At 55.5% G+C, this 22,628-nt stretch overlaps 1 protein-coding gene across 1 annotated transcript in view; it reads right to left on the minus strand.

Annotated features, from left to right (window-relative positions):
- ITPK1 (inositol-tetrakisphosphate 1-kinase) overlaps positions 1–22,628 on the minus strand; it is a 153,739-nt gene that overhangs the window by 63,245 nt on the left and 67,866 nt on the right. The window contains exon 3 of the mRNA XM_068991174.1: positions 987–1,112. Within this exon, the coding sequence (XP_068847275.1) occupies positions 987–1,112 (126 nt within the window). The remainder of the gene's footprint in view (positions 1–986; positions 1,113–22,628) is intronic.

A 22,628-nucleotide genomic window follows, 5' to 3' on the forward strand; every position in this document is an offset into this window, starting at 1 on the left:
ACTTTACAGCACACCTCTGCAGGTGCGTGCGGGAGGGGAGGGGACACCAGCGGGGCCACACACGGGCCCCTGGGGCTCCCGGGAGCCTGACACAGTCGGTCCAGGCGGGAGCGAGGGTGGCTGAGGTCACCAACCCGGGACACAAGGGCAAAAGAAAATGCTGTCAGCAGGAGGGCTGCTGTGTGGCGGAGAGATTCCCCTTTGTCCTGATAAGGAGGGACAGGATGTCACCCCTCCAGTCATCACGCTCTGAAAAGTGCTGGTTTGAGCATCCTTCCCACTGGGAAGGCCCTGGATCTCAAGTGCATTTTTCACTGATAACATGACCTTGTTTTTCATGACCCCAAGCCGCTTTCCTGAGGAATGAATCATGCTCTTGTCCACAACAGAGAAAACACAGGGCAAGTCAGTGGGGGCGACGGCAGTGGCGCTCAAGGCGGCGAGCAGGTCACTGTGGGGTCAGGGCCCAGGACAATGGGGAACAGGGGGAAGGGAGGAGCGAAGAGCCAGGGAGACTTGGTCGGAGCTCAGAGACGCGCCTACAGGTTCAAAGCCATGAGCACGCAGAGGGGGTTCTCCACCGGGGCAGGACTCATGGGCCCAAGGGTGGCCGTTGCAGCTCAAACACCCTGGGAGAGACCTTTTCTTCAAGGGTGGCAAGAGGGTTCCCACCTCTATGCCAACACAGCACCTGCAGCTGTGGCCAGGTGTGCATGGAGGAGGCAAGGGCCTGATTGGACTGGGCAGCACCCTGATCAGTAAATCATATCTCTAAGGGTAGACGGCAGATGGGGGCGGCTACAAGCAGGCCCATCTCACCTCCAAAAACAGAGACCCCGGGAGGGAAGGGCCCGACCACAGGCCCACGTCTTGGCAGCGGCAGAGCCGTGTCTACGGGTAACCCAGCAGGACAGCTCCACGGCTTCAGACAGGCACAGAGCTGTTCCCAGCCCCTCACCACCACCCTGACCCCCTCCCCAACGCACCTGGAACCTGTGCACCAGCTCCAGGGCCTGGCTGTCATTCTGATCAGCTTCAAGGATGACATCAGTCAGCTTGTGGATGATGACGTCCAGGGGGCCCTGCTCCTCGATCGGCCGGCTCAGGTTCAGCTGCGAGAGGGAGGCACAGAGAGAGAAAGAACAACTTGAGCCCATGAGCCCACTGCCTCGTCCACCCCATCCCCTCTGCACGTCCCCAGGGCACGGAGCGCGAGGAGGGCCAGCACTCGCGGGACAGGACGGGACAGGACAGGACCCGCTGAGGCCCTGGAACTCCTCCAGGGCAGGCCCCGTGTTTGTGCTTCTGGCCCCAAGTGCCAGGCTGCCCAGGACACAAAAGACACACAGGTGGAGTCGGGGTGACTAAGGACCTATGGGTCAAGCGAGAGTCACTATGAGAGCGCTTACTGGCTACCCTGCAGCTGCCCCACCACCCAGGGCCTCTCAGGTGGGGATACCAGGGTCCGGCAAGGTCAAGTTCAATGACTGAAGTCACAAGGCCAGACCAGAACTGAGATCCAAGCAGACACTCTCCCCATGAAACTATCCACGGTCTCGGCAAAGCTGTGATCTGTGTGAATCTAAGAGCCGCCACTCTGCGAGGCTGGCCGCTGGCACTTCACACTGAGATCAGAGCTGGCCTTTGACGACAAAGCGAGGGATGCAGGGCCACCTGGAGTCCCCGAGTCCCCGGCTCGCCCTGCTCCACTGGGGGAACGTGTTTATTTTTTCAAGAGCATGGGGTTTGGAAGATTGGGTCCCGGGGGAGCCAGAGCTGCTGGCTGACAGCCGGCATCCCAGACCCCCAAGATGGGAGCACCTACCAACAGCCAGGGCCTTTTGATACTACGCTTCCTGGCCGCCAGATGTCTACTGCCTGGCACGCGGCCACCACCACCTGCAGGGCCTGTGCTCTTAGAGGCGGCAGCGCCAGCCGATCACCTGGCTGACCCCTCAAGTGGCCTCAGCGGAGGTCAGGGAAGGCCACCAGCCCCACCCCTGCCCTCCGTCCCACTCCCCCAGTGGGGCTCCCTCCAGGATTCCAGGCTGTTTATTTCAAAGTCATTAGGGAGGAGATCGTGATGACAGCTCTAGGGAGGCTCAGTGCTAAAAACATATGTCCATTTGTTTCTTTTTATTTTCCAGCCACACAGTGAGAGGCAATTCCACACATGACAGTGGAAAACACAGACTTCTGGAACCTGCCAAGGATTTCACAGGGAGAAAGCAGAGCCAGAACTGAAGCTGGGCCGGCCACCCAGCCCCCAGCCCGAGGCCCGTGCCCGCGCTGTGCCCCAGAGCCACGACCGCCTGGGTGCCTTGCCCTCTGGCAGCTGGCCACGTCTGGCCCTTTAGAGGCACCAGCAGTAGATGGGAGAGAGGATGGGACAGGAGTCTGGGTGCTTGTCCCCACCATCCTCACGGCCCCAACATCTCCCTTGAGCAAGGCTGCCCCTCTCCCAAGACCACCACTGTCTCTAGGCTCTTCCCTCCCCTCATCCCCGTGGGCCTGGGGTGGTGACACCCCACCATTTGGGGGGCACCTCACCACCTCCTGCCAGCTCCTTTGACCCCTCCCATGCCATGTCATGCTCCTGATTCAAACTCTTTTTCCATTAAATCTTCAGAATGCACCAGGCCTTTCCTGCTGATAGCCTTAACTCCTCTTTTTTATTGTCTGCCAGGAAAGATGTTAAGGGATTTTCCCTATTAAAAAAAAAAAAAAATTTCATGGACTTCACAAAAGGAAAATACTGAAGAACACTGATCTCTCGATGTTCTAGCCTGTGTACAAAACAGAATAGCAAAAATCAGACCAGCTGAGCAGCTACCCATCTTCCAAGACTCCTAGAAGGGGAAGGGATGTGGTACTTGTCCTCACAGGAGGGCCAGGAGCTAGAGGTGACAGCTACGCCTTCACAGACCAGGACCCCAAGAGCCGAGGAGAAAAAATGGCTGGGTAAGGCCTCATGGTTGGGAAATGATCCACTGGGACCTGGACAAAAAGCAACACAGATGAGCTTAGCCTGTAGCCAAGCTGCCCATGTCCTGGGGCCTGTGCCAAAGCCTAGCAGCATCCCAGGGCCTCAGTTTCCCCTTCGATAAAAACAGGAAATGCTAAGGATCTTTCCGGTTCTCTCCATACATTCATTATTAATTTCCATCCAATGCCACTTCCCAAGAAGACAAAAGAAAAAGACAAAACACAGGATTGGAAGGAAGGCAGAGCAGCCAGTGGCAAATGGGAACACGGGCAAGGAACAGCTCATTCTCAGAGGTGCCCATCTGCCCTGTAACCAGCGGCTCCACTGTGACAGGCACCGAAGCAAGAGGCCAACATTTTCAGACCGAGACGGCTACGGGCGGAAGAGCCTGGGTCACGTGGCAGGCTGGGCAGGGCGCCCCAGGCCTCAGAAACCCCATCCCAGAGAGAATGTTTCCTGTGCAGCAAGAAGGGACAGAAGCCAGCCCCTGAAGGACTCGGGGGTCCGCACGCCTCTGGGGAAGGAGGTGGGCAGGAGAGGCCCTGGGCTCGTGCTCGCCCTGCATCACCCAAGGTCTGTAGACCTGACAACTGTGGGCTGTTTGCAAAATAAGCTCCCTGCGCTCCCGGCCACTCTGCTGAAGGTAAACAGTTGAGTTTTGGAAGCTGGCCACTGTCCTTTGTGTATTTTCCAAGCGTTTTTGTGCCAGTGAAACCCTTTCACGAGAGCCGCGGCTCTGGACACACATCAGGCCTGGCTAGTCCCCGCTCCCCATCCTCACTGGGGCCTAAGCAGAGCTGTCCGTGGCTCCAAAAGGCCCTCCTGTACCAGCCTTCCTCAGGACCAGAGGAGCCGCGGAAGCCCTGAGGGGGTCTACCCCAAGGAGCCAGCGGTCCCTCCCCACTGGCTGGGAAGGGGGAGAAGGTCTTCCGGGGCTGCACCCTCAGATCCCAGGGGAGCCAAAACTGCTGTCGGTCAGCAGGCCCCGGGCACACGTGGGAGAGAATGTAGGACCCTGCAGAGGAGGGGACCCTCAGAGGGGGTTGGGGGTGCCACAAAGGAGGGGACCCCTCACAGAGGGAGGGGGTCCCAGAAGAGGGGCCCTTGGGTGGGGGGTGGGTGCTGCAGAGAATGGGATCCTGGGGCCAGCGGGGTCGGGGGGTGGGGGGAGGCACCTCAGAAGCTTCCTTTCCCAGATGGGGCGGGACTGGGGGCCAGGGCGGAAGTGAACTCACTTCAAGTGTGTCATTCGGTTTTTCTGACCACAGTCTGCTCACAGAAAAGGAAACTCTCCCAGGGGACCTGTCCTCCTCCTCAGAGAGGGTCCGACTGGGCCCCCTCAGCCAGTCACAGGGTGTCCGGATGAAGGGCCCCCCTGCGGTGGCTGCAGGCGCCACGTTTCCAAGTCACGCCGCCCTGAGTGCTCGGGATTCGGAGAAAACAAGGGCCCACTGTTTCCTCGGTGATGAAGGCAATGAGGCAGACGAGGGTGGAGGGAGGCCCAGGAGGAGATGCGACAGAGGCCCACAGACCCCAGAGGCCCAACAGCCACCTCCGACCTTGGGAACAAGCAACCCCGTCGTGATCCAAGGGGAGCTGGGCGCTTGCCTCCCGCCCACCAGCTGGCTAAGGAGGACAGGACCAGACAGTGGGCACCTGGAGGCCCCTCCTGGCTCAGCTGCCTTGTGCCTCGGTTTCCCCTTTCATAAAATGAGGATGTCAGGACTACGCCTTCCAGGATTGGTCTGTGAGTTAGAACATTCCGTTTATAGATGTGGCACCTAAGCCCTCTAGACAACTTTCCGCTTCAGCTTGATCCCTCGCTAACTTGACAAGTATCTTCCAGGCCCCTCCTGTGCACCAGGCACACACGCCCCCTGCCCTCTCATCGCAGGGCCTCAGGGGGACTGTTCACCGTGGACACAGCCCCAGCTGCCCCAGACCTGCACGGGGCCGTGCTCCCCTGCCACAGTGAGTCCTCTGCCTGGAGTGCCCACCCACACAGCCTGTAGCCTCTTGTCCACACATGAGCTCTTACTAGTCTCCCAAGTCCCAGGATAGAAGTTTGATCCTTTTCCAGACTTCTGAACTCCTCTTGTCCCAAACAGGAAGCATTAGTGGCTGCTTCATCTCACCGGTGCCCCTGAAATGCTATGCACATCCCTCCAAGATAGCACCGTAACTTCCAGGCATGAAGTCGTTTCTTTAACCTTCTGTCTCTTCCACAAGATCCTGAGATTCCCCAACGACCAGGGCTGCAGCCTGGCCTCCCCAGGACCTGGAACCAGGCCCCAGGCAAGAACTAGGCTGTTGCTGTCGTTCAGTCATTAAAGTTACGTCCAAGTCTTTGAGACGGCATGGACTGTAGCCTGCCAGGCTCCTCTGTCCATGGGATTTCCCAGGCAAGAATAATGGAGTGGGTTGCCATTTCCTCCTCCAGAGGAACTTCCTGACCCAGGGATTGAACCCGGGTCTCCTGTGCTGGCAGGTGGATTCTTTACCAGTGTGCCACCGAGGAAGCCTAAGAGCTCAGCAGATGTCTGCTAAGCGCACTGGCAGCTTCGAAGAACAGAGTGAGCAACGCAGACCCAGAAGGGACCTGTCACGGAGCAGGGTGACTCTTTCCTGCAAAGGGGGTTGAAACGGCCTCCCGGAGGAGGAGGTGTCCAGACCAAGCCACGGAAGGGAGAGGGAAGAATGGGACCTCCAGAGATGGGCAGGGGAAGGAAGGTTTAATCCAAGTAGAGCGGCAGCTGCAAAGACGCAGGATGTGCCATCTGCATTAAACCCTCTCCTTTATCTATCAGTTCCAAATGCCTCAGGTGCCCTAAGCTACCGCCTCTGCAGAAAGAGCTTCTCCCACAGCACTGACCGCTGACTAGCCCCTTGCAGGGCGTGGCCCATCTCCACCTCCCCTTCTCATGCTTCATCTGTGGGCTGGAAGCGGAGGAGCCTGTAGAAGATTCCAATGCCTAGGGGACCGGGATTCGGCTGTAGTATAAACAATGAGCAAATCTTGAGTGCATTAAGCCACTAAGAGTTTGGGGTTGTCTGTGAGCCTACGCGAAGGCAGTCCCCACAGGAGAGATCATGGATGGGGGAGGGCGGGGGTGGGGGGATGCCAAGATGAGATGAGAGGCAGAGGGTTCCAGCTTTCTGGGGGGTTCTCTGGGCTGTACTTCCAGCTATCCCTTTGCTCCCAAACTCCCACATGTGCTTCCCTGAAGTGATCAACAACCAGCTAGATGTGAAAGAAGCATGTGCATCGGGAAGGCTGGGGACTCAGAAAAACTGGCTCCCATCCCCCACCCCACGTTGGGGGCCACTCATCCTCTCTGGCTGCAACACGCAAGGTATGCTAGCAGAGACCTGGGCTGCTGAGAAAAATCTACGCTTTTCTGAACAGCCAGACAGGCTGCAATGGCCCTCTCTACTGCAAAGGCTGCAAGTGAAGCCAGTGAGGACATCAGGCAGGTGTGGTTACTATTCCACAACCATGCTCGGTGGCCGGGTCCTCTAGGAGTGGCTGTGAAGCTGTGAGGCCTGGCATGTTATTTAGGTTCTGTCTCTCTCTCACGGGTCCCCACCTCAGGCTGCTGTGAGAATTGAGTTAATGTGTATAATTAGTCAGGACAGAGCCTGACACAGAGCGGGGGGTGCTGGAGACGTGCACTCATGCCAGACCATGGCTGCTAGCCTGAAAATGCGGGGTCCGAAGTAGGGTGACCACACGGGCTTGTCCTCAAATGGGATCTTCCTGGGTGACGGGGATGTCTTTTATTTGAACGAGACAATGCTTGGTGAGCTGGATTGGGGTGGGTCACCAGCAAGATCAAGGCATGATTAGAAGCTTGGAACTTGGAGCCCCACTCCCTATCCTTGAGTGGGGAGGGTGCTGGAAAATGAGTTAGTGACAGATCATGCCTTTGTGATGAAGCCTTCATAGGAAATCCCATGAGGACAGGTTCAGGGAGCGTCCTGGCTGGTGGGCACGAGGAGGAGCTCGGAGAGTGGGTCGCCCGGAGGGTGCAGAAGCCCTTCCCCACATCTCTTGCCCGATACACCTGTTCTACCTGGATGTTCAACTGTACCCTTTCCCATAGACCTTTTATAATAAGCTGGTAAATACTAAGTAAACGGTTTTCCCAAGTTCCAGAAGCCAATGCATCAAATTAATGAAACTAGAGGAGGGGATTGTGGGAACCTGTGATTTACCGCTGATGGCTCATGTGCACGGATATGAATCTAAACTTGCAACTGGCATCTGATGGGGCAGGGGTGGGGAGTCTTTAACCTGTAGAGCTGATGTTCATCTCCAGGTGGTCAGTGTCAGAACTGTGTTAAACTGTAGGACTCCCAGCCTGGTGTTGCGGGTTTATGTGGTATGGGAAAAGCCCCCAGCCAACTGCCATCAGACATGGCGAGTGTGCAGAAGTGTGAGAGTAACGGTGAATCCCAGGAGGCGTGTTTTCCCTACAACTGTGCACTCAAAAAGCTCAGCTACTGTTTCTCTGTTCTTACTCTTTACATTATTACTGCCCAGTGAAATCTCCCCTGAGTTCTGTTAACAAGGCGCTTGCTTCCCTGGTGGCTCAACTGGTAAAAACTCTGCCTGCAATGTGGAACACCTGGGTTCGATCCCTGGGTCGAGAAGATCTCCTGGAGGAGGGCATGGCAACCCACTCCAGTATTCTTGCCTGGAGAATCCCATGGACAGAGGAGCCTGGCAGGCTGCAGTCCATGGGGTCGCAGAGAGTCAGACACGACGGAAGCAACTTAGCATGCAGCACACAGGCACTGCTAACCAGACACACCAGAATCTGCATTTCGCAGAGCTAGGTCACTTGTCCTGGCTCCTATTAGGCCTCTCAGCACATCTGCTGCCACATTAAAATGGACCGTCCCTGTTAATGACAGTAAGTAACACAGAGTTCTGACTTTGGTTCACGTACCAGCTAACAAGCAGTGACCACAGCAGGTGCACGTGAGGACACCAGGTCACAAGACAGGTTAAGTAGCCTGTCCAGGGTCATCCCGTCATAGCTGCATGGGAACCTGCACTCTCTCCTGCCAAAGTCAACTGCCCGCTAAGCCAAAGGGTGTCCCGGGCACCTGGGGCTTTCCTTCTGTTCCTTTTCTCCCTCAGTTCACACCATGTCGATGGCGTGTTTTCAGCTGGAAGTCACTAGATGAAAAGTTTTTTGTCTCAACTAAGGTCCTGACTCAATGGCCCCAATGAAAAGCAAGTGGGCAGAAGATCCAATTTATTCTCTGGACTCTCCAAGGTCTGAAGATGGAACAGAACTGCCATCTCCAACACTGAAAGGCCCCAGCAGGCAGGAGCAGCGCTCTCCTGAAAGTCAAGTCTGGGCTGGTGCCTTGGGGACAGGCTGCAAAAAGTCGCCTGGCCTTGGAGGATGCTGCCCCGGTCTTGCGCTTCTTGGTGGGACTGGATCCAAAACTCGACGGGCAAGCAGTCCTTCCCTGGCAAGAGTGACTCTCCCTCCCGAAGGAGTGCCAAGTGGCCCTCAGAGGGGTCAGGAGCTAAACATCACATGGGGCTGATCCCCAAAAACCGCAGGCTGGGCCAAGCACGGTACAGGTCGCCCCCGCGGCCTCTGCCCCAGAACTCCCTGACCCAATGCCCCCAATTCTCAGTAGTCGGTTTCCAATAATGAACATAATAAACCATCATCTGGTTAAGGCAGAGCGTGGATAACCTTTCTCCCCCAGAAGATGAGGGGTGCACTCGAGTCAACAGCCCGAAGATGAAAGTCCCTTGTGTGCAGCTCCAAAGTTCTGGGAATTTGCAAGTCAACTTTGGTTCAGAGAGCCAAAAAAGTCACTGCCTCCAGGACTTGACGAGGGTATTAGTACAGCCTTGGCACCATGCCAGGCCCACCAGTGGCCCTCGGGCAGTCATGGTCCCAAAGAGCAGTGTCAGCCTTCCCTTCCTAGAGTCTTCTCCGCTCTTGGAGCCTACAGACCCCCATCGGTCTCAGGTCTGGCTGGACCCTCTTCCTCTGACACCAACAGGTAACTGCCCTTCAGGCTCAGGTTGCTCTTTCCTGGGTCCCAGGCAGGACGCTTACCCACCTGGTTAGTTGCAGAAAGAGAGTTCTCAGCCAGTGCACCCTCACTGAGGTCGGGACTGCGTTCTGTTCCAGAGCCCAGCTAGCCTGTGCAGAAATTCTTCCCAGAGGCTAAAGACTCAGACCATCCACCAGTCCACCTACCCACCCATTCACACGAGGTTTTTTGAGCACTTACACATCCACCCCTCCAAGTCAATGTCATCCCCAATCTGCAGGGAGAAAATGGAGACAGTGGGGGGCAAGGTGAGCTGCCCAAGGGCACCGCCAGTGGGGGGCAGGCCCAAGGGATTTCTGACCCCAAACTTATGTGCTCCTTTCCCCACAGCCACCACCTTCGTTCTGTTTTTAGCATCTGTCCCCCATGGCAGGGGCTGGGACCCCCAAGGGCCCCAAGTGTATTATGCCTACATTGGATTCAGGGAGGCAGTGTTCCACATGGCCCACCGTAAGCCCCGATCAAAGTCCCCGCTGAAAAGTCCCAAGTGGCCTCAGGAACACGCTGCACACACCCTGCCAGGGAGGGTGAAAAAGTCAAGGGTGCCTTGGGGCCACAGAGCAGACAAGGTCACAAGCCCAGGGGACAAGCAGGGTGATGCAGTTCATAGTGCTAGGACATGCACCCTCCAGAGGGGAGGCCCAGCCTCCACAGGGAGCCCAGGAGGCCGGAGGTCTTACCGCAGCTGTGTTCTCAGCCAGGCTAGCAGGGGGGTCTCGAGAGGCCAGTCTCCACCCACAACACAAGAGCGCAGAGGAGGAACCGCCCCTCAGCCACCCGCAATGGCTTCCCAGGCTTGAGTCCTGCACGCCCCTCCCCCACCAGCAGCCCGTGAGCATCCAGAGGGCCCCTGCCTCAGGGTGTCTGTCTACAGCCAAGGAGAATATAGTATTAGAGGCATCAGACATGTGCCTGCTAGGACCCTTCAGTCGTGTCCGACTCTTTGCAACCCCCTGGACTCTAGCCCACCAGGCTCCTCTGTCCATGGGATTCTCCAGGCAAGAATACTGGAGTGGGTAGCCATGCCCTTCTCCCGGGGATCTTCCCAGGGATCGAAGCTGTGTCTCTTGTGTCTCCTGTACTGGCAGGTGGGTTAACGCTAGCACCACGGGGAAGCTAGTCACCAGACACTAACCCTCAACAATCCAAGAGGGTAAATGAGGAAAAGAGGCACAGAGACAACAGCCCCCCCACAGAGGCTCCCGTTTACTTCCCCTGACCTTCCCAGAGCTAAAGCCTGGGCTGAGACGAAGCGAGCCGCTTCACCTGAGCTTCCAGCCAGCTGGATTCAAATGCCACCACCCCTCTTCCAGACCCTTCCCCACCCACCCTATACACACGTTGGCTCTCAGCTTCCTCCCTGCACTTCCTACTGAGAATTTTAGATCAAGCGTGAACTGACCTGGACCCCAGCTTCCCTTCTGGATGGTAAACTTGAAGTCGATACCCAAAGCGTGGTGCACATCCTCCACGCAATATGTGTGGCCAGTGAGGTGGAGGAGGTGTGAGAGCACGGCACCCCACAGGCCACAAGGGTGAGCGTCTGCAGGGAGCAGGACAGGACTGCAGGGAGTGCAAAAGCAAATGGGCTGAAGTGTGTCTCATCTGACAAACCCTCAACACATCTAGAAGGTGCTAACACCGATCTGTTCGTCTGCTCTTTTAAGATTTAAATAGAAGAGAAACCGCCACTGCTTCACGAACCCGACACAAAAGACTGTTCTCTGTTCTGGGCTTGTTTTCTCCGTATCTCAGCATGCGGGGGTGCGGAGTGGGGATGACGAGAGCACCTGCTTTGTAGGCTGTTTTCAGCCACTCACTCCACTCCTCCTCTCACCCACCCACCCCTGCATCCAGCCGGGCACTCATCCACTCACTCAGCAGTTCCTGTGAGTGGATGCTCTGTGCCTGGCTTTGCTCAAGCGCTGAAGAGACAACAGTGGACAAGATGGCCAAGGTTCCTGTCTCAAGACCTCATATTCTCATGGGGGAAGACAGACAATAAACAAATAAAGCATCGCAACATGAATAAAATCAGTGTAGAGAGCATGATGCGGAGGCGGGGGGGCACTCAGCAGAGAAAGCCCATTATGAGTTGAATTTTGTCCCCCCAAATAGGTTACAGGGCTCCCCTTGTGGCTCAGCTGGTAAAGAATCTGCCTGCAATGCAGGAGACCTGGGTTCAGTCCCTGGGTTTGGAAGATCCCCTGGAGAAGGGAAAGGCTTCCCACTCCAGTATTCTGGCCTGGAGAATTTCATGGACTGTATAGTCCATGGGGTTGCAAAGATCAGACATGACTGAGCGACTTTCACTTTCACAAATAGGTCACATGGAAGTCCTAACCCTTAGTACCGTAGAATGTGACCTTATTTGGGGATGGGGTCATTGCAGATGTAATTCGTTAAGTGGACATCATACAGGAGTAAGGTGGGCCCCTAACCCCACATGACTGGCATCATTTTAAAAAGGAGAAATCTGGGTGCTGACACACGAGGAAGATTGTCACATGAAGATGAAGGCGGAGATCAGGGTGCTGCACCTACCAGCGTAGGACGCTGAAGATCACCAGCCACACGGAAGCGAGGAGAGGAGCCTGGGGCAGACCCTTGCTCACAGCCTCGGAAGGAACCAACCCCGCTGACACTCTGGTCTCGACTTCCAGCCTCCAGAGCTGGGCGACAATGTTTGTTGTATAAGCCGCACAGTCCTGAATTCATTTCGGCAGCCAAGGGAACTCATGAGAGGCCTGAGGATGCACCATCTGAGCTGGGACCCGACCAAGGAGAAGGAACGGGGAAAGCCAGGTGGGGCCCCCAGCACAGGCTGCGTTCAGCGGGTACCAGGGAAGGGTGACAAGGACGTGGGGCAGGTTGTGCAGAGCCTCCAAGGGCGGGAAGGAATTGGGAAGATGTCCCCTGGGGGAGGGGAAGCCCCTGGAGGGTGCTGGGCAGGGAGTCAGGTCTCAGATCTCTCTGAGGATACCACTCTGGACGTTAACACGTATGAGGCGTCAGTGCCCCGCCTCATACGTGTTGTAAGCACTTAATATGCCCAGTTGTCATTTCGGTGGCCTCACCAAATAGCTGGCTTAAGAAAGAACTTCCAAAACCAGGATGCTCTGAAGAGGGCAGCTCAGGAGCCTGGCGCTGACTGGCCAGGTGACAGAGGCCATCACTCTCCTTGTGTGTAACCTAGGGGCCCTGTCTTTATTTTTTTAAGTTTTTTTTTTTTTTTTTTTTAACTTTTTACTTTGGATTGAGGTATGGCCCATTAACAAACAGTGTTGTGAGAGTTTTAGGTGATCAGCAAAGGGACTCAGCTGTATATATGCATGTATCCATTGTCCCCCAAACTCCCCTCCCATCCAGGCTGCTGCATAACAGTATGCAAAGTTCACGTGCTATACAATAGGACCTTGTTGGTTATCCATTTTAAATGTAGCAGTGTGTACATCCACCCCAAACTCCCTGACTATCCCTTCCTCCCATCCTTCCCCGCCCCCGCCAGCAACCATGAGTTTATTCTGTGAGTTTCTTTCTGTTTTGTAAATAAGTTCACTTGTATCATTTTAAAGATTTTTGTGGGTTTTTTTAATGTGGACTATTTTTTAAGTCTTTATTGAATTTGGTACAATGCTGCTTCTGTTTTCAGTTCTGGTTTTTTGGCCAGGAGGTATGTAACCCACACCTCCCGCATTGGAAGGCGAAGTCTTAACCACTGGCCACCAGGGAAGCTCCAGGGCCCCGTCTTTAATATGAGACCCCCAGGTCGGCATCTAGAGCTGGTGGAATGAGACTGGCTGCCCATCCCAGCTGGGATCCCCAAGCCAGGCTCCCTCCCTCCCTGCACAGCCCTGGCTCCTGGCCCTGGAGGGTTTTTTCCCTGCTGACAATGGAAAACACATCTCAGTGCTGCTTTTATCTCCACTTTCCTCCTGGAATGACAACTGGAAGCCGTGTCACAAGTGGCTAAGAATTCTCCAGGCCAAAAATACATCTTCTTTGTGCATCCTTCTTAACAATAAGGAAGGAAAACTTTGAGTCAAACTTCTGCAAAGCCTGCAAAGATTATTTTTCAAGCCCTGAAGCAGTTCCCTTTCTACAGTCATTTATTTCCAGCCCAGAGAGCATTCCTATCCCTTGAGGCAGTTTCTAAACTGGTATTTGATATAATGTTAATGAAGGAGTTTTTTAAAAAAATTAAACACATCCCATTTAAAAGAAAAGTTCAGTATTCCAAATTGCTTGAAAAGGAGCTGGGTTGTGTCAAGTCAAACTGGAGTCTTTGGTGCAGGGCTCAGGTATTTTTAAATGCTTATGTGGTGACTTCCCTGCTAGTCTGGTGGCTAAGACACTGCGCTCCCAAGGCAGGAGCCCAGGGTTCAATCCCTGGTCAGGGAGCTAGACCCCACATGTGGCAACGAAGACCAGGCGCAACTACACACATACATACATGTATACATAAAACACTCATGTGCTCTGGCGAGGGACAAAGGGAGACACTGGCACTGGAACCCTTCCTGAACTGGCTTGGAGAGCTCTGAGAATAACGGCAGGTCACAGAAATGTAGAAACTTGATCAAACCACCACGGGACATCCTAACCAACACGTCCACCCAGCCCCTCTGTGCAATGGAAAAAAGTCCCCAAGGGCCACGCGTGCGGGGCAGCTTGATGCACCTGTGATGAGCAGTGTCCCAAGGGGCACGTGGTGACCTTGATGGGGAGACTGCAATGCAGTTACTCCATGGCTCTGAGCACTGTTTTTAAGCTTAGGTCAACGAGTGACAGCGGTGGGTGACAGGGCGGTTCACGCAGCCTGCGAAGCCAGTCCTCCTGTGCAGGGGAGGGTCTGGACCCGGGCCTTCCACAAAGGGCCTGGTGGTTCCATCTCACTGTGGTACCAGCCACTCAGAGGCGCTCGGGAGGCCTTGACACAGAGACACCCAGGGACTCAGAGCGAAAGCGGGGAGATGGGAACGCCCGCCAGCATGGAAAGGTGCTGCTCTCTGAGGTGGGGTGGAGGAATGAAATCCCCAGTGGGTTTTTCCCCCGGGGTTTACAGATTAAATCAGCAAATGCAAACATACTATTACAACTTCTGCTCAGAGGTTGATGACTAAGTGGACTCCAGGATTCCTGCGGTTCTAGATGCGAGGGGGGAACCCGAGGGTCCCCTACACGAAACTTGGGGGTGTAGCAACCAGGTTCAGGAAGGTCCCAGAGGAGGTGACATCGAGCTCAGACTGTGTTAGCACAGCTGCACCTCAGGGGAACTGGAAGGAACAGCCTCGTATCTACTCACGGGGTTGCCAAACCTAAAGCACAGTTCCTTTTTCTCATCTTAGCAGGAGCCTTTATAAATGTTCCACAGAGAAGCCTGGGCTTCCCAGGTGTCACAGAGGTAAAGAACCGACCTGCCAACGCAGGAGACACGGGTTTGATCCCTAAGTTGGGAAGATCCCCTGGAGGAGGAAATGGTAACCCACTCTTCTTCCACTATTCTTCCCTGGGAAACCCATGGAGAGAGGAGTCTGGCAGGCTACAGTCCACGGGGTCACAAAGAGTCTGATATGAATGAGCATGCACACAAGCACACAGGGGCCACTGTGCCCATCAAACATCCCCCAGCATCTCCTCTGGGCCTGGTCCCTTCTGGGTCCCGGCACAAGGACCAAAGCTGAGAGCAGAGAGAAAATGGACCAGGAATTAGGACCCAGTGACCACAGGGGTAGACAGGGCAGGAGTGCAGGGCTGTGCAAGGGATCAGATCAGGAGAGGTGGGGGTGGGGAGGTGTAACCCGAAAGAGAGTGAGCTTTGTCAGGGCAGAGGCCACATCAGAAGCCATCCTGAGCAGGGGACACTGGGCCAGTGTGTGTGAGGGGCCAAGGTCAGACAGCCTGGGGACAGAGGAGAAGCTGGAAAGAGGTCACACAGATCCCCAGGGGCCTCAGGAGCCAGTTGTTCAGTTGCTAAGTCATATCTGACTCGGCGACCCCATGGACTGCAGCACACCAGGCTTCCCTGTCCTTCACTATCTCCCAGAGTTTGCTCAAACTCATGTCCATTGAGTCAGTGATGTCATCCAAACATCTCATCCTCTGTCATCCCCTTCTCCTCCTGCCTTCAATCTTTCCCAATATCAGGGTCTTTTCCAATGAGTCGGCTTTTCTCATCAGGTGGCCAAAGTACTGAAGCTTCAGCTTTAGCATCAGCCCTTCCAATGAGCAGTCAGGGTTGATTTTCTTTAGGATTGACTGGTTTGATCTTCTTGCAGTTCAAAGGACTCATGAGCCAAGGAGGGTTTTTAATGTGAAGGGGAGAGTGTGTGTGTGTGTGTGTCTGTGTGTGTGTCTGTGTGTGTGTCTGTGTGTGTGTGTGTGTGTGTGTAGCAGGCTAAGACCAGGGCACAGGAGGGCTCCTGGGCAGCATGGGGGTAAAGACAATGGTGTGGAACTAGGACCGTGATGGAGCAGGGAGGGAGGAAGCAGGACTATGCCATGACCTAGTGGCCAGGGATTGAGGATGGGGTGGGAATGTGCACAAAGGACAGATCCCGGCAAGCAAGGGGGTAGGGGGTGCCGGCCCCAGACTTTCTCCAAAGCCAGAAGTGGGCTCTAACGTCAGGGTCTCAGCCCCCCAAACAAGGTGTGAGCCCCCCAAAATGATCTAATATTCTGCCCATGGATCCCCCCAAGCCTCTGATCCAACACCTGGTCACAGTGCCTTCCCTCAGCATCCTGCCCCAGAGGCTGGCTGATGCAGGAGGGAGAGCCAGCAGTTCCTATGGCAACCACCCCTCCCTCGCTGCAGGAGGGGGAGACTCTGGAATACCCACAGGCGAAGCAGCGGGATGTCCTAGAAGGCAAGGAGACTCCTGAGTTCCTCGATCCTGACCCAGAAAACTCCTTCCCTGGGGAGCCGACAAGCGTCCTCAGAAGGTGACTCTGGTCCGTCTGCCTGGCTGTGCCTCCGCTCATTTATTTGTGTGCATTTCCAGAACCTTCCACTAGGAATGGACTCTGGAAAGGTGGGCTCTGCCACAGCTCTGACTGTCCTGGGTGGGGAGGATCTGTCTACTCCGCTTCCCCCTCAGAAAGCGGGTGTGTCCCGGTCACCTGAGTGAGGTGGGGGGACTTGGCGAATGTCCGTGCTGCTTGAATGGATGCACGCTGACCCGCTCAGCAAGGTCAAGTCAGAAAGTGAGGCGACAGCCGTTAGGAGTGGGCTTACCCAGGATAGAGGACAAGTCACACCTGCAGCAGAGGCGGCTGAACGGCTCCGACACAGGCAAGGTGGGCCCTCACCGCGGGGCCCTCACCCTTCTGCCTGGACATCCCCGCCCTCCTGCAAAGCCCTCACCCCTCAGGCCTGGCAGCTCCTCCGCGGGCCTTTCCCTCCCCACCCCAGCCCAGGCAGTGCTGAGGGGCTGGTTCTCTGAGGGCCTGCGGCCTGCAGGGCAGTCTGGGGAGAGCACACGCCCGTCTCCCCTGGGCCTTAGGGGAGCATCCGCTCACTGATTCCTGGGACCTGCTCAGGCCACTTCACCATCATTCAATCAACACACAGGAACCGGGCACTTGGCGTGTGTGCCTTGGAGCCCACGCCAGGGCAGCGGGGAGGGCGCTCAGGGGCAGATGTGGTCGCCAGGGGGCCGTGAGGAGGATGAGAACAGCAGCTCTTCCAGACTGACCAACAGTGTGGCAGGGATGCCAAGGAAGATGCGGTCATTCAAGGGGGCGCTCAGGAAGTCCACTCGGAGGAGGTGGCTGGTGAGCTGAGCCGTGAAGGCAGACCTGGGGGTGCACACCTGCACATGTGTACCAAGGAGTCCCAAACCAGCAGCGCAGAGCACAGGGCTACGGAAAGCCTGCATCTTGAGTCCAGGAGGAATGGGAGGTCAGCAGCTGGCTGAGGCGGTGCTGCCTTGGACACAGGGTTTGCAGAGCAGGGCCGTCAGAAAAGGGGATGAAGCAGAAACCGGCACACCTGACCTTGCCACCAGAAGTGGGAAGCAGTAGTCTAGTAGGCACCACCGAGGCCACCCAGAACAGCGATAATCGCTGGTTGAGTGGTAACTGGCGCCCCCAGCACCCCACCACACCCGTCTCGCCCTCCTTGGTACTAGAAGACAGCAGAGCCAGAATTCACCCAGGTCAATCTGGGACCTGAACGCCAGGATCCAGAGCGTGGCCCAGCCAGGGGTCCCTACGAGTCTGGGGCCCATGGCGTTGAACCGTGGGCCTGGGTGTCCCAGACAAAATCTGGGGGGAACAGGCCTTTGGTGCCAGGTGTCTGTCCCTTCCCAGCCTTGACCTGAGCATCTGATGACCAGTTCATGGTTCTCTGGGTCCCGAGAAGCCTCCTAAGAGAGAATGGAGATGGGTGGCAGGGGGTGTTCACCGAGGCCACCCCTTCCCCAAGCCTCAATCACGAAATCAGTGAGATCTGCCCCCTCCCCAAAGAGCTCACCATCAGCAACCTGGCGGGCCGCAGGGAGCCGATGGGTCACAAGACAGACACTGTCTCCATCCCGCTGGGAGCCCCGCCCCAGGACGCAGGCGGGGTGCGGAGGACTGCTGGGTCAAAGGGCGCGTGGTCAAGGCCACAGTGAGAAAACCTGCAAAGGGCTCACTGAGGTTTAAAATAAACTCAAAGGCACAGAGAGAACAGAAATGGAGCCCAGGTTCTTCTTTAAGCAGCTGATTACATGCTCTTCTGACATTGCCAACAATTAATAAACACGATTCCCTTGGAGATGATGCTCGGCGGGGCGGGGGGGCATCCCAAGGCCCATCTGACCCTCCAAACTTGTTCTGTTCACCACTGGCCCCCTCCTCCCCCACAGGTTGCTGAGCCCCCACCACCTGGAGAGGGAGCGGTGTGACCCCTCAGGTTCAGCCCCAACTGTGTGGTGGAGGACTCCCTGTCCAGCTCTGTACTACCCCCTCCCCCACCAACACCCCCATGTTCAGACCCAACGCCTGAGAACACTGACCCTATTCTCTCTGGTCCGGGATCACGACCAAAAACACGAGCTGCCTTCTCTCCCACTCATCTCAGCACCAAGGGGCAGGGGGAGGACAGCTCTCAGAACAGGGACATGCTAAGAAAAATCTCCCCGGAGTAGAGCCAGGGGAGCTGGGAGAGATGGGCAGCTACTGGAGCAAGGCGACCACAAAGGGAAAACAAGGCTGTACCTGCCAGGGGTGAGGCCCAGACCACAGTGGGGATGACTGGGGAGTGGGAAAACCCTTGGGCTAGTGATGACTCGACGCTCTCCCCACCCTCCTCCACCCAACCACGCTCCTTTTCTCGGGCAGTGACCCCACTTGTCAGGGCTGTTCTTGGACAAGGCTGGCCCTGAGGTCTGGTCCTGGCTCCCGGGTAGCTCCCGACTCTGGGACAGAGTCCCGCTGAGTCAGTCCCAATCCCTGGGGGCCGTAAAGCCTTCCCCAACCTCAGCACACCTTCATGCCAAGCCCCTGGTCCCAAGACAATGCCACCTCTGTGTCCCCTGCACGGTCAGTGGGGCAAGAATGACAGGGAAACAAATGCAGAGCTCTTCTTTACCCCAGAGGTCAGACCCCCCCCTGCCTGCGTGGGCGGGGAGCGGGCGCCTGCCTTTATTCCAAACACGGCTGGGGGTCAAACTCATACTGACTCTTAAAAATTCAAAATTTAGTAAGGATTCTTTAAGATATTTCAAGAAATATAAAGGCTGGGTCTCAATGTTGGAACGAAATGGCAGCTGCAGGTGAAAGCCCACCTCAGGCTTCTGTCTAGGCCCAGAATGGAGACACATACACACACACACGCCCCTGAACTTTGCAGCCACCTGTGGGCTCGGTCCCTTCACGCAAGGGAGCCAGGTCTGGGACTCAAGAACAGCAACTACAGGTGCCGAGGCCACACACACACACATACACGGACATCTTTCAGAAGGGTGTGGTCTGAAAGTTCAAGACAGTAATGCCACTTGGCACCCCATGAAGCTCAAATGGGATGCGGAGCCTCTGCCTGCCAAAAGCTCAGATGCTAGAGTGTTCCACCATGAAGACAGAAAAAAAGCAGACAGGCTAGAAAGTTACCAGGTGTGGCTGTAAAGTAACGCAACTTCCTGATCAAATTAATATCTGCTCGTTGTAAGAGATGTTTAAGTTCCAAGTTACTTATTCACATCAGAAAATTTGTCCTTGATTTCAGAGGTAACTGATTCTATTTTGGTTTACATCCCTCCAATTCTTAGATCTATTTTCCCAAAACTGGGATCATACTACATAAGCAGGTTCGGATCCTACTTTTTAACAAAGCATGCTGTAATGAACGCTTTCCGATGGCACTGCCTGTTCTTCTAAGTCACTGTCATTTAAAGACCAATGAAGCATCATTTACTTCACCAACTCCCTATCACTGAACATCTGGTTGTTTCTAATTGTACAATAATGATCCCTGGATCGGGAAGATCCCCTGGAGAAGGAAACAGCCACCCACTCCATGGAAAATTCCATGAACAGAGGAGCCCGGCAGTCTACAGTCCATAGGGTAGCAAAGAGTCAGACAGAACTTAGTGATTAAACAACAACACAACAACAAACATAAGAAAAAGGATTAAACGGCATCCCATATGCTCTCTTTCTAAAAGGAAAAGAGGGGTGGAATAGATGGTTAAACCTGCAAAACCACTTTTTGGAAGACAAAGGGAAGACAAAGCTCCAAGCAACTACCTAAGAAATGGAATTAGTGGAAAGCCTCATTTCTTGGTCCTGCCAGAAAATAAGAAGTTTGGCAACTATGATGCCTGGTACCTGTGACCTATTTCTTGCTCAACTCTTCTCTGAACTGAGCCCCAGAAGATGTTCCCCAAGCTCTATAGTAAGTTCCCTGGGCTACCACTGATCTGTGTCCAACCCCATCAGCGGACTACGGCATCTTCTCACGTGCAGCTCCTGCGGGGGTGGGGCGGGGGGCACCACCAAACAAAAGGTCGGCAGTGCCCAGGCTGGTGTGTGGCCTCAATATCACTGGACGGGCTGCCCCACTGCCATCCACAAAGCTGGGGGTAAAAGGAAAGGGGGCATTTTCACTTCTCTTCCAGGACCTCCTCCTCTGCCCTCAGCAACTTCTCTGGAGGGGGCCCTGCTCTGCAGACCCACCACCTCTCCCCCCAGCTCCCCAGACCCCGAACTGAACCCTCTCTGGATGGGGTGAGAGCAGATACTGGTGTCCCCTGCTCCAACCATGCTGGGAAGCACCTCCCCTCCAAGGCAGGCTGCCCAAGAAATGCCCAGCGCATTTCCCATAGGTCCAGGAAATGATTTGAACTTTGGGGGTTAAACTGACTTAATTTTATTTATCTTAACATTCATTTATTTGACTGCACCTTGTATGGATGTGAGAGTTGGACTATAAAGAAAGCTGAGCACCCAAGAATTGACGCTTTTGAACTGTGGTGTTGGAGAAGGAGATCTCCAGTCCATCCTAAATGATGGAGATCCAACCAGTCCATCCTAAAGGAAATCAGTCCTGAATATTCATTGGAAGGACTGATGCTGAAGCTGAAACTCCAATACTTTGGCCACCGGGTGCAAAGAACTACCTCCTTGGAAAAAACCCTGGTGCTGGGAAAGATTGAAGGCAGGACAACAGAGGATGAGATGGTTGGATGGCATCACCGACTCAATGGACGTGAGTTTGAATAAACTCCGGGAGTTGGTGATGGACAGGGAGGCCTGATGTGCTGCAGTCCATGGGGTCGCAAAGAGTTGGACATACTCAGCGACTGAACTGACAGCCTGAGGTCTTAGCTACAGCATGTGGAATCTTAGTTCCGGCATGTGGGATCTAGTTTCCTGACCAGGGATTGAACCTAGGTCCCCTGCGTTGGGAGCACAGTCTCAGCCACTGGACCACCAGGTAAGTCCCCAGCCCAGGTGGACTTCGGAAGGAAGGAGGGTCAGCGGGAAAGCACAACACAAGTCGGGGTAGAGGTCACAAAAGCCCATGTGCTCCCTGGGGTCACTGCAGGAAACACTGAACACATGCATGGCTCAACCCACTGACCATTCTTCCTTTTGGGGCTGCTACCACCAGGCAATTGCCCACAGCCCTGTCAAGCAGGGGAAAAGCCATCCTGGGTCTTAGCCAGCAGCCCCACCCACCCAGCCCTACCCACTTGGAAGAGCAAAGTACAAGACACACCAGTGGGGAACATGCACCCCAGGCTGGGAGAGGCCACTTCTTATCTGTACCCTGATTAAAACCAGACTGGATGTCCAAGATCTTTAAGCCCTAAGGCCAGGGGTGCTATAATCAGGTGCCTCTTCCTGGAGCGTATCAAGACTCAGGGGGCCACGTGCAAACCACAATCTCTTCTTGACCTGGCGGGGCAGGCCTGACACCGGCCTAGGATCCTGCAGGGAGTGGCCCAGGGCATCCCCTGCACAGCCCCCACCCCCGAGAGCCCATGTACACCTGTCTACAGCCCTGTGGTCTCAACTCTGCCCCTGAGACAGTCGGTGACTAAGAGCCCGGCGCGCAGACACCATCCCCACCCTGAGTGCTGAGCCCACGGAGAACCTTCTCCCCTCCCCCAGGGCCCTCTGCTTCCATCATTCTGGAATCCGTCTTGTGGACGACCAGCCTGCTGCCTCTCCCCTCTTTGGCCCCATCGCCCAAGAAAGTCAGAGCCAGAGGCCACAGGGCAGTTTCCGTGGAGACAGGCCTGGGGCCAAATGGAGGAGCACAGACGAAATGCCCCACAGAGGACACGTAAACAGCCAACCAGGTGGCCACATGGGGCAACAGGGAGCGGTGGGGTCTGTTGGGCAAGTGGTTTAGATCCTGGCAACAAATTCCAAGAGAAGAACGTAAAAATTCCTGTGTGGGCAAAGTGTATTGCTTGCAGGCCAAGTCCACCAGCCCACCCCCCTCTGTAGAGACGCGGAGGCAGAGAGGCCACAGAGAGGACAAAGGCCCGGCAGTTAATTACTCCCGATGACACTGAGCCTGAAGCCTGGGCCAGGGCTAATTAACCACCTTCCCCCTTCCACCTGCCGAGCTGCGGCATAAAGCTGGCAGCAGGTGGAAACTCCGGGGTGTGGGTGATCCATGGGGCCTCCAGGTAAAGGACTGAAAGCTGCCACCCAGGGCCTGGGGTTCAACACATGTGACAGCGAATCGATGCCGCCCATCCCCCCACTCCATGGTGGGTGCGTCGCAGATTCTGGAAGAAGAAAAGCAGGGGTTGGGGGAGGCAGCACTGTGGAGTGAGAAGAGGGGTGTGGTCTCACACCATTTGGAAGGACTGCCTTGGGCACACAGGCTGGTTGAGAAGGAAGCAGGGGCGGGGGGCGGGGGGTGGGGGGGGGGGTTGGGCTTCCCTGGTGGCTCAGTGGCTAAGAATCCACCTTGCAATGCTGGGGACACAGGTTTAATACCTGGTTCGGGAAGATCCCACGAGCCATGGGACACTAAGCCCATGCACCACAATTATGGAGTCTGCGCTCTAAAGTGTGCACGCTGCAACCACTGATACCTGGGCACCCTAGA

This window comes from Capricornis sumatraensis, chromosome 19, assembly GCF_032405125.1.
Source record: "Capricornis sumatraensis isolate serow.1 chromosome 19, serow.2, whole genome shotgun sequence".
NCBI lineage: Eukaryota > Metazoa > Chordata > Mammalia > Artiodactyla > Bovidae > Capricornis > Capricornis sumatraensis.